This window comes from Meleagris gallopavo, chromosome 3 (assembly GCF_905368555.1).
Source record: "Meleagris gallopavo chromosome 3, MGAL_WU_HG_1.1, whole genome shotgun sequence".
NCBI classification, from domain to species: domain Eukaryota; kingdom Metazoa; phylum Chordata; class Aves; order Galliformes; family Phasianidae; genus Meleagris; species Meleagris gallopavo.
The window spans coordinates 9574158-9586746 of NC_139406.1; the positions used below are offsets into that span (position 1 = coordinate 9574158).

The window sequence follows — 12589 nt, forward strand, 5'->3', positions numbered from 1 at the left end:
CCTTTTTCCACAGATGTGAGAGGGTAAAAAGAGAATATGCACATGTACACACACTTCTAGGAGATACCTATGAAAGACTCCATCAAGTCAGCCTACAGCATACAGCTATCAAAAAGGGACATACTGTATCTAATTCACTATTCATTTACATGTTATATTTTTCCTTTAGTAGAAGACCGAAGGAAATTATCAACTCCGTGAACTGAAGGATTATCTGGAAAGTACCAAAAACACAGTCATTACTCATACACTAGAAAGGCTACAAGGAAGCTAACAAGCAAAAAATTTTGCATTTCCACAGCTGGCTTGCTCCCAGCTCACACCAACTAAAATTAGCAACCCTAGAGCTAACACCACACACATAGGTATGCCACTTGAATTAACTAGTTTGTTAGCTCAGCATCCTCCCACCACAAAAATGAGCTTGTTCTGTCCTCAGATGTTGCAAGAGATCCTTCTAGGTTGGCCTGGCCGTAATGCATAAAGACGGTAATGGAGTCTGTGTACATAGCTATTAATTTAACAATATACCATACCTACCTTGGAACAGCCTCTTCCCATTTACTATCAGGAAGATTCTCTTTCGACAATTGTTTTTGCATGATAATTTCTATAATGCCCCTTTGAAAGTGATACTTGCAGGATGGAATTTCTCTTGCCGAAATGTCACTCAAGAGATGTGCCCTTCTTTGCAAAGAAGAGTCAAAATACTATTACTTCAACATCACATTAATGTTTTAACTCCCAGTAGCTCCAAAGGATGAAAAGTTCAGTTTAAAACAATGTCTTTTTGTCTGTCTGTCAAAACAATACCAGTTCTTGCTGCATCTAGCACCAGCAGTGGACTTAACTGTGTAGATTTCAGCTGCTAGTAGTCTAAACTAAAAGTACTAACAAAACAAAGAAAGAGAAATAACAGATAGACATTGACTCACAACCCAGGGGGATTACAGAAGCCAGCAAACTCGCTAGGTTAAGCTCATATTCTCATAATGTTTCTTACTGTAAAGAACATGTAGACATCTCCATTTTTATCAGTTTTCCTGCACAGGCACCATGGGGACATTAAAATATATTTAACTACTGAACACAGAGAGAAATGGGGATAAATGATATCAGAGACAACTTCTGCTCCCACAGAAGTCAGCAGAGTTTTCTCACTGTCCTTCCTGGGCACAAAACCACGACTGAATGTGCCTGAAAGAACCTTTGAAGTCATCCTTATTACTATTAGCAGAATACAATATTCCCTTAATTTGCAACCATCAGAGATTTTAGGAATAGGTGAGACTTCATGAAAATGTGAGATCTTGTATTACATGAGTTACAGACATCAAGAGTTCCCCCTTTAAGCCAATCACTGCTGTCTGAGCTGCTGTAAATATTTGAGGAAGATAATTCAGTCTTGATTTAAAGCTTTACAGTTCAACGTACACAAAACAATTTAAATAAATTACCTCTCAGACACATGTATTGACATATTTTAATGGAGATATAAACACTATGAAATCAGACATCAAGTAAATGCACAACTGAATTGCATGAAATAGCATTGTTAGCTGTCATTTTAAACATCTGGAAAGTAAAAGGTAGGTATGTAGGTAGCTCTGGTGTGCATCAACAGAAAAATAAAAAGGCCAGCTAATCCTCTCACCAGCATTAAGTAGCAAACAGGACAGTGCTGTAACCTTCAACTTCTGAAGATTATGTACTTCCATTTAGAGTAACGACATTTCTAGCCTGTGTGGTTGTTGAAGATAAGGACAGAAAGATGAAAAGAATCAAATATAACTTTGGATCTCAGTTATATTTCTTGTCCAAAATGTAGGGCTCAGTTTCATAGATACAAAACGGAAAGAAAATATGTGGGGCTAATGATAGTACAACGGTACAAAAGAAGAAAAAAAAAAAAATCAATCAGAAGTCTCACATGCTTACAAATCTACATGAAAAATTCTGAGGAACATCTGTGGAGGATGAGACCATTCTAAGATGCTAAATCAAAACGCTTGTTTATTGCCCCATTTTCAGATTTTTTTTTTTAACCTATCCCCCTTTTATTCCATGCCTGGTCTAGCATTAGATACGGAGATTGGCGGCTCTGCCTGAGATGGGGGAGTTGGAGCTTGATGATCCTTGAGGTCCCTTCCAACCCAAGCCATTCTATGATTCTGTAATTTCCCACTTCCCCTGAATATTGGGATGAAAGAATACAACCCTGACCACAGCTGATAAACTGTGAGGCAGGGTACATCACTAGCATGCAGTGTTCCCACCTGCTTTTTGGCACGGAGCGCGGCAGTGGCAGGAAGCAGGATAAGGAGTGCCTGCGGGGATGGGAGAGGAGGGAAGGGACCTGGCTGCTCCTTTGAGGCCAGATGGTAGGCCAATAAGAGTCAGCTGTAAGCTGGGACATGGCTACATAAAAAAGGCACTCAATCTTAAGATGTATGCAGCATTTTGATTAACTAGAGAGAACCCTGGTATATTTTTTAATCCTGTATTTGAAACTCCCCTTATAATTTTGTCAGTAACACATTCATTTAACAAGAGGGATAAGGAAGGGTTTTGAAGGACTCAGAACATATAAAAATATGACTACAGTCCATCTGCAGCAGAACTTATATTTCTGAACTAATGTCTCCTGCTTCTATTTACAATGCCAAACTTTCTCCCCTAACTCTCAGTGCAGCGCAATTTACTAGAAAAAAAAACATTCTAGTTAAAAAAAAAAAATAGCAGATGGGCAAACAAGGTAAAGGGCATTTGATTTCAGTTGCCTCTCCTCCATGCCAATATGCTACTTTGAAGGGGCTGTAAGTGTGGGAGGGGAACATATGTGCAAGTAGATTGTGCATCTCAGAGAATGCTTGCTGCTGCTAAGTAATCTTTCTTTATCCTTTCCTTCCACGGTAGTTCAAATGTATATTTGCACCATGAGTGGTTTCACACTCTAAGTGTGGTCATAAGCCAGTAATTGGTGAATTTCATAGTCCCATAAGTTGTTACTGACTAAAGAACTGCTACACCAAATGCCAAGTCTGCCTGTTAAGGCTTGTGACTGACTAGCACCTATAAAAAGAGTGGATAGAGGCCTCAGGTACCTTCAAGACAGAGGCTGGAAGTATAGGGCTGTTCGGTTTTTTCCCCCAACATCACCACAGAAATGGCTTGGACTTTGCTGGAGTCCAAACCATGGCTTTGGATGGTTATATCTTGGTAGTTTCTCAGCAAACATAGGTAAGACCCTGCTGCCATTTACACAAGCCCTGATCAAAATGAAACAAAACTCTTGATCTGTCAAAAATGTTTCTATGTCTAAGGATGCAAGTGAAGAGGGTACTACTAACATTGAAGCGTAAGGCCCCAGAAAGAGAACTGATTTGGGTAAAATTCCAATGCAACCTTAGGGAAAAGGTTGTGATGACTCTGGAAGGGAACACTATCATCAAGACAGATCTGTCACAACAGTTTGAACTGTGAATGTGGCAAGGGCAACTTCAGAGACCAAGCAGTGAGTAGCAATGCTGCCAAGTATCCAAAAAGGAGGATTCATGAGAATGTACAGCATCATGTTCAAATTACACTATGAAGCATCTCCAGCGGAAGTAAAAAAAACTGGAGAAGCTCTCTGAGAAACCTGAAAGTGATCAAATGTGAAAATAGAGAAATGTGGCTGACTGTTGGTAAAATAGAGTGAAAACTGCCTTTTCCTTGAAGCTAGATAGGGACATACCTACCAGTCCTGGGAAGAGATCAAGAGAGGAGTTTGGCAGACGTCTGCATGCCATTAGAGGGACTGGAAGTCTGAGTCCAGGATGGATTTGTTACATTGCACACAGCTTGCAGTGAGAGTTAACAAATTGTTTACAACTTCATCTGTTGAAGAAACTGGTACTTGAACTCTACCCACGTCAGAAGAAAGTAAAAAACATGAGTAGAGATTCAAACAAGAACAGTAGCTTATTTAAAGGGATGAATTTATACCTGACAAACAACCATGACAGCCTGCAAGTCTAAATTGCAATGAAGCCAAAGAACATACACACATCCCCAGATCATCCCCTATCACCTCTGCTCTTACGTACTTAAAGATACAGCCATCACCACAATGGAGAAGCAGAGTAAGTACACTTATGTTCCCTGGGACATAGCCATTTATCACTGATTCTTTTTTTTCAGTAACACAGCAAGAAGTAGCTATCCAAAATAATACGGCTAAGAGGCAGAGAGCTTGTGGGATCGGTGGGTTTTCTGGAATATACGCTAGGCCACATCAACTCTGTTGAGTTCCACAGTACTGAGCGTCTGTACAGGATCTGCAACCTCTCTTCTTGGCAAATCTTGGTGTTGCTGGAGTTTGTCACCAACTTTAGTTCCCTGAAAAGTTTCAGAAGCAGAATGAGAGATTCAACAGCCTTAGCATTGCTGGTGCCAAGTATCAAGATAACTAGGGTAAGTGCCACTAGCCCTAAATTAAAATCCTATGACAGTGCTCGTGGAACTGATGCCTCTAGGATGCAGCCTATTGTGATAAGCAGAAAACTGCTGCAATGGATAAAGAAGAAAACAAATGCTTACAGTGCTTCATAATGACCTTCAGTGGCTGAACTGGTTCAGAGGATGACCAAAACAGAAGCCTCTGTGGTAACCACAAGGATCTGAGAGGACTTGACTTTATCAGTCTGGAAGGGAGAAGACAGAGAGACTTTCTTGGGATGGATTTCTTAGGAGGAGGCCAGCAGTAGATCAAAGCCAAAGCAGATTCAGCTAACTGCTTTCCAGACCGTGACACCCAAATGGATATCATCAGGGAAAGCTTTCATTGCTTTCACAAGGAGAAAGTTCTGGTTGTTCAAGACCACCATCCCTTCCAGGTTTTAAAGGACAACACACAGACTACTCATGGGAAACAAGACTTTCTCTGCCATGTCAACAACAATCACAGTTGAGAAGATGCTGAGGTTCTCCTACTAAAAATTCATATTGGCAACTGAGCAATTACGAAAAGATGAAATGATGAAAGAATTATCCACCTTACACAATTGATGAGCAGGAAAAGAGGGTGGAGCTGGTCCCTAAAGAATACATTTCTGGTCTCATCTTGCAGGTATCTGCAACCTGAATGTATTTGTGGACTATCAATCAAAATATACATTTATCTTCCAGTTGCAAATTCATACTAAGTAACTGAATTCTGCTAACTTCAACACTATGTCTGTTTCTTTACTACCTTTGTGTTCAATAGAGATCTATTTCAATTTGCACTTAATTGGATTATTACAGCTAACAGCAAAACGCGATGCATAACATACATATCTTTTTGTAGTCAATTAAAGTCATCTTAAATCCCACACATGTATAAAGTTTTGACTGATCAATGTACAGTAGTAGTCAGCAGAGAACCCAATATGATTGAACTTATGAAGAATTCCTCCCCACAAACATGCTACACCTCTAACAGCTCCAGTACTGTCAGGGCAGTATTTAATTTGCGATAAAAATATACAGCCATCTTAAGGTGAACCTGTATACACTGCATTGTGATTAAAATACCTTATGTGAACATATTCACATTTTGTTTGTTTACCTCAAAATATACTTTCCTTTTTCTCAGTGGCCTTCAAACAAATTATTTAATTTACTTCATATTACAAAAAATAATTTAAAAAAATTAGACACTTAAGAAAGTGATAAAAATGGCAAAGGATATTTCTTAGTTGAAAAGAAAAGGTACAAAGTCACTGTATTACCCCAGTCGTTTCCGTATCAATTTTATATGAAATTTTTTTTCAACAACTAGTCATACAAATTCAGATTAGGAGACAAAAATTAAGCCATAATCTTTCTGCCTCCTGAGCCCATGAAAGGCACGTGCTATCATCACGCAAATCTTTGCAACCCAATCCCTTTCAGAGCACAGTGGAGAAAGTTTCTTCCTTTGCGTGGGATCACAAAGATTGTATTGGTGCACAGCTGAGAAGAAAATCCTGAAAATAGAGGTCAGTTCATCTTCAGCTTGAACAAGCCTATCCAAAAATAAATAAATCAACCCAGAGAAATGTTACTTCTTTAGGACCAACATCAACAAGAGCACACAGTAATACTTCACATACTGAGCTTTTATGTTTGGATGACAATGCCGCTTTCCTATGAGACGCTAAACAAAATACATCACAAGTCTATTCAGTTGAAGGCCTAGCTTGTTGGAAAGTCTCTGTAAATGTTTAGAAGGCTTCTTTTATCCCCCAGCCACATATTTTTTTCCTCCTTCACCTTTTACAAAGGCATAAAGCAACATCATAGTCTTAGTACCCGTTCAAGACAGCCTGTATGAAATCTTCTTTCGAAAAATTAACTCAAACATGAGTCTGGAGAGAACAAAGCTGAGTGGGATATGGACAAGGTTTGCGAAATCACAAAAGCAGCTGGTAAGGTGAATGTTGAACTCTTATTTAACAAATCAAACGATGCTTGAACCAAAGGACACCTGTTAAAACTAGTAGGAAGTTGGGAGAAAAAAAAAGATATAATAATGTACTTCCTTAATGTAATCGGTAGTGAACTTCTGCAATTCATTGCCAGAGAATGCTGAAGGCAAACAGCACTGAAAGAAAAGGATTCATGGTAACAGGTCCTAAAAGGGCTGAGGCAGACATCCCAAAGACAGCCTAAAGGAAACAGATTGCATAAAGTGGCCAAGCTGAGGTGTTGTCCTCAATCTGCATGTCCTAAGCATAATAATGGGTCAGATGGGCCCCACTGGGATCCAGCAGGGTATTTCTTTTGTTCTGTAATATTCACTGTTTGAAAAGGTAAAATGCTTTGAGTCCAGGAGTGAGTATCAACAGTTTACAATGCTGCTCACAGATGTGTCAGAGCTCAGAAGGACAGGTCACTAACATGAATGCAATGAGTATCTACCCAGAGCAAGACAAACCAGTGAAATGTGGAAAGTACAACATGCCGGACCCACCAGACTTAGAAAGGTGAGGCTGTTGCTCCATGACACCAGGTCCGATCATCAGTGAAGCTGAAAAATGTATTCCCAATAGGCACAAACACAAACACACACAGATGCACCACACTCACAGGCATACACAGAATCACAGAATGACCAAGGTTGGAAGGCACCTCAAAGATCATGAATCTCCACCCCACTGCGGTTTTCACCTGCCCTCATACCCCTGTGCTCCTCTGGGCTTATGGAGATGAGTCTTCCATGGCTCTGCCCAGGGGAGCCTAGCCAGGGATTATTTGGTTTCTCCCTCCCCATGCTGCTTCTCTGCACTCCTTTGTGGGTGCACAGATGAGCTTTATCACATAAAACCTAACAGGTACTCCTGCAGTCAGCCAGCCTTGAAATACAATGACTTTTCACCATCTTTCTAAGCCCTAACACACAGGTTTAATCTGTCACAGGTCAACTGTTTCTTAAAATAGCCTATGAGGATCAATCTCCTTTCAGCATCTGTTAGAAATCATCACTTATTGCTTGTCATAAACCAAATATGCTTATTAACGATTAGGTAAATCATATTATGAACCAAACTGTTAGTACAAGGCTTTAGTCAATGAACTGTGCAGTTTACAGTGCCATAGTTTCAGCAGCCTTATCAAGGTCAATACAGCTACTCAAGTGGTTAGAACAAAGCTTTTGTGTCTCTGCAAAATTGGGGTGTTACAGATCACAGCAGCTGATGAGCAATACACATAGCCTGGGCTTCACCCAATGCCCATGGCCCAGTGGAGCCCAGTTTCACTGACGCAGGAAAGCTTTACATCAGCCTGTAGAATCACAATGTGCTTTTTTTTATTTCATTTTGATTTTGTTTATTACCTCTTTGTTGGTCTTCTTTTCCATTAAGTTGTTTTTGTGCTTCTTCAATTTTGTCTGCAAGAAAAAGAAGTAATTATTAAAATATATTAGAAAAGAAGCAAGTTTTTAGAAAGCCATTTGCAAAAGTCTGTCTCAAACTAGCTGTTTATATTTAGGAATAACACCATTCACACGTAAATACGCAGTACATTATGAGTAATACTGTCATATAAAATTTCATCATGTTTTACCAGCAAGGCTATTGACATGTTAAATTACACAGAACTGCAGAGAGAAAAGCAATGGCATCAGATCTGCAGTCAACAGCTAATCCCTCTGTAGTTTCATGCCATCTGTAAGAATTTATGCAGTCAGGGGACTCTTCGGAATAGGTATTATCATGCATTACAGAGTATTTTAATATGCACACGGAGTATTTTAATACGATTTTGAAAAATGCTGTTAGAACAAGACAATGCAGCATTAAGCATGGTGATATAAACAGCAAATGGGATTTGATACACGAAGTGGCCACATGGGAGTGGTGGGGGGATGAGCAGCAGCCCAGCACTCATTCCTCTGCGAAACCACCCATCGTTCATGCACACGCAGCAGGAACAAAAAGCAGCCTCGAGCCTTTATGCTCACTGTTCTCAGCAAAACGCCTGCTGCCCCCAAACTCATCAGTGCAGTAGAAGGAATTGTGTTTCTGCTATTGCCGCACAGCAGATCCTGCTGGGAGGAGCAGCTTCATACTGTGTATGCCTGTGCTTATGTGTGCAAAGGAAGAAGTAAGGAAAAGTGCAGCTGGAATGAGCGAAAAATTTAAGATCCATTTCTTTTTGGTAGCACACTGCCCTCTGAGAAGCATCAGGAAAAAGAGGTCACGTTGATAAGGACGAGGAGCAGCAGCACTACGGTGTGACAGACCAGGGCCTGAGCTCGGAATGTGGCTTTCACACATCACTGATATCTCCCAAAATGCCTGTGAAATATTTTTTTTTGGGGGGGGCTGCAGTTTTTATGAAATTAAATAGAAAGAACAGAAGAGAACTGCAATCATCCTAAACTTCTCTGACAGTACTGCTCCAGTTCAGGAAAGACTGGGCTTCTTGCCTGCCATAACGAGGAGGATCAGGATGGCTCCGCACAGGCCTCACCTCTCTTCACCAGTGGGAGGGCTGTTATTTGATCGGTCCATTTACTCACCATTCCTACGTAATGCAAGGATACAGCCCTTTCTTCGACAGACTTGAAATAAGTGGTTTTAAATGACTTCTCCAATATTTATGAGCTGAACCACTAAAGGAAGTTGGAACCACTTGTTTTCAGTTAAAGCCCCAAATTGTTTTCCCATTATATTATAAGCAGAACTAAAAAAAAAAAACGTAACTAAATCAAACCCTTCTCCGAGGTTTTAAGACTGAGTTCAGCACGCTTCAGTTCCATGTTTCTGCCTTTTAAATCTAGCTCCAGGTTCTTTTTCTCACTGAAGCTCAGAAACTTAACAAATTGACCCACACAAATGGCTACAAGGCAGACTCCCACAGCTACGAGTGAGCTGAGCTGCTGATAAGAAAGAATACCACCGCAATTTTAAAAGCCAAACTTCTTCCTTCCAGGGCTAGCAAAATGTATATACATAAAGCACAGCTTCTTCTAAACCTATACACTGGCCACTGAACACAAACACAAGCTACTCAAAAAGAAAACAGCCTTCTACTGGATCATTATCAACCTGGTTACACAGATATGCTTTAACCAATGAAGACTTCATATTTAAGGGCTTCCTGGATTAAAGAACAGCTGAAATACTGTATGAGCCTATAATTTTATTATTTTATGCAGGCTGCTTCAAAAGTAATGCCTCCTATTCATTTCCATGGGAACTACAACAGATACAAAGAGCACGATAACACTATTTGATAGAGCAAGTTCTCTGTTACAAAACAATAGTTTTCAGGATAGTCACCAGCTATGAGCTATGCATTTTCAGCAATGATGAACAAGAGCTGCATACCATGTTCTGGTATCTGAACCAGTGGAGATGACCCACTGCCACCACTGCTGAAACACCACCCACTGCCTCACATTGCTCACACCCACTGTTTGGTCTCATTCACCAAGCACTGATAAAACAAACAAAGCATCTTTTACATATGTATGTCACTAACACTTTACCAAAAAAAAAAAAAACAAAACAAAATGTGCAGACTCGTCATCAAACTCATTTCCTCTATTTAGAAACATACCTAATGCACTAGGGAGCACCTAGCTCTTGAGAAGATGTAAAAGATTTGTCACAAAAATTTATATGCAGCTACAAAGACAAACGCAATTTCATTATTAAAAGTATTATCAGCATACCTCACATAAATGGTACCATAAATCCATGTGTTTAAGTTCATAATCATTCCATTTTATACAGATAAAATTATTTACGTATTTTGGAAGCGTGCTACATTAGATTGCCAGAAAGATAAAGTACTTTGATCTCCCAAACTGAATTATCTCTTATTTCCAAAAAGGTGATAAAAAAATAGAGAGTTTGTATCAGAAACTGCCGATTGCTTCTCTGTCAGATTCATTCCAAACAAAGAACCACAGATAACCAAAACAATAACTAGATAACCACATACTCTGTACCTAGCCAAAAAGTCTCCTATACTTCGTGCATCTCCTCAAACGCTTTCCTCAGTGAGTGACACCTATTGCATAGATGTACCCCTACCTGTAGAAGCATCTTTGTGCTGCCATTACCTGCAAACAGCACTACATCCTTGGCAGCCATCTGATAAGGGTCATGACCTTTCTTACCAAGGCACTGAGGCATGTTTCACAACCCAGCACTAGATTTACGCTGACAACCCACTGCATTTTACAGCTCCAGACGCCACACTGGCGGCCATCTCCTCAATGTGTGAGGCTTTAAGCTGAAAGAAGAACTAACTTACCCTGAAACGCCGCAGAACTGGAAGAAAAGCACACAGGTGAGTGAGCCACCCAATGAAGTTAAATGAACTTCATTTGCTTTTTGCTAGGACAACAGAAAATAATACAACTAATGGAAATTCTTGCTATGCTGCAGTTGCAGCTCCCTCTTTATTGCCCATACAATGACAGAACATCCCTGGAGGCATTTGAGACCAGGTTGGATGGGGCCCTGGGCAGCATCATCTGGTGGGTGGCAGCCCTGCCCATGGCAGGGGGCTGGAACTGGGTGATCTCTAAGGTCCCTTCCAATCCAAACTATTCTGTGATCCTATAAACAGTGCCTCGGTGGATTGTGGAGTCTTGTAAGATACATTCTAGTGCCACCAGTAGATGTTCTGCTGGAGAGGCGCACATCTAAAGCAAATGATGAATGTGTGACACACAAATTCTTATTTAAGGGAGAGGACACTTCTCATCAAGTGCTCACTAGAGAGGAACGATAATGAAATCATCGTGCATTCGTGATGTGAAGAGATCGAAGATGCCACATCATATAACGATCATGGAGTCAGCTCTTGATTATCAGAGACAGGTGCATACCACAAAATAGTGAACTGTAGGTAACACAGCCTAATAGCAATGTATATAAAAAACAATGACACAACACGAGTACAAAGAGGAAAAAAGAAAAGCCAGTGAGTGCCTATGAGATGTAGCAATTCCCGATATTAAGCCTGGCTGTAGCTGCAGGTGCCCATGAACTGCAGCACTGCACCAACACCCACTTCAGCTGTCTGTCTGTCTGTCCTGGCTGCATTCAGCCCACTTCCCTGCAGCAAGACAGTTCAAGCATCTGCACCAACAGTGCTATATTGCAGTCCAGTTGCCTGAGCTATGAATGCAACTTGCTCAGGACCATCACAGTGCCACTGCCATCACGCTCCATCCAAACAAGAAGACTTGTACTTCTCTTACAGCATTTGCAGCAAAGGAATGGCTTTTCTTTCTCTACTTTTAAAGGCTTTCATGTTACTGTCCAACACATCCACTAGTAGATGTCCGCTGCATAGAATAAACAGTTAATTCCTTGGGTTTTAAATATATAATGTAACCATGCTTTCTAGGAATGTGAGCAAGGAGGCTTACACGCAGAAAAAGATGGTTGCTGATTTATGTCTCCTGCTATGGAAGATCCTTAAGAGGATACTTTAAGAAGATAGAGTGAGTTTGAGGTGGTAGGGCTGTGATGGATGAAAAATAAAAGCAAAAATAAATGAAAACTTTCACCAGCTTTATGTTCTCTATTTCCAATATTCACCGAGGACATAACCACGTGGATTTAAATACATCACAAGCAGAATATAGTTTTAAAAGACTTTCAGATTTTTTGAAGACATCAACACCTACAAACAGAAATGTGATTACACGTATTAAAATTGTCATTTCACACATGGAAAACTTTAAAGGCATTGTGGTCAGCGAAGAAAAATAAATTAAGGTTTGATAAATAAAGGTTTAGGAATTTCAGCAAGTAAAGCAAAACTACTGAACAGCATGAGGTATGCAGAATACGAAACCAGTAACTTCTGTCAAGAATTTAAGATGAAGCAAGTGCAATCTTTCATTTGTGGGTTTGATTATGGCTTTGGCTTTGTTGTTTTTAAACAAACGAACAAAGGAAACAATCCTACTTTTAAGCCACCAGGATATTTTACAAGGGAGTAGGAGGTGGTAAATATTCACTGGCATTCAAATATAACCTACTTCTCTATGGATAACTGGAGAATTAGCACTTAATATGGTGCAAATCTGTACCAGAACTTAAAAATAAAAAAA

The 12589-nt window shown here is 40.1% G+C and overlaps 1 protein-coding gene across 4 annotated transcripts in view; it reads right to left on the minus strand.

Moving 5' to 3' along the window:
- HIVEP1 (HIVEP zinc finger 1) overlaps positions 1 to 12589 on the minus strand; it is a 116189-nt gene that overhangs the window by 45239 nt on the left and 58361 nt on the right. For all 4 annotated transcript variants that reach the window (XR_014882291.1, XM_085220199.1, XM_085220198.1 and 1 more), the window contains one exon: positions 7841 to 7894. Coding sequence is in view for 3 of the 4 variants with exons in the window: in XM_085220199.1 (XP_085076325.1) it covers positions 7841 to 7894 (54 nt within the window). In the remaining variant the exon portion in view is untranslated. The remainder of the gene's footprint in view (positions 1 to 7840; positions 7895 to 12589) is intronic.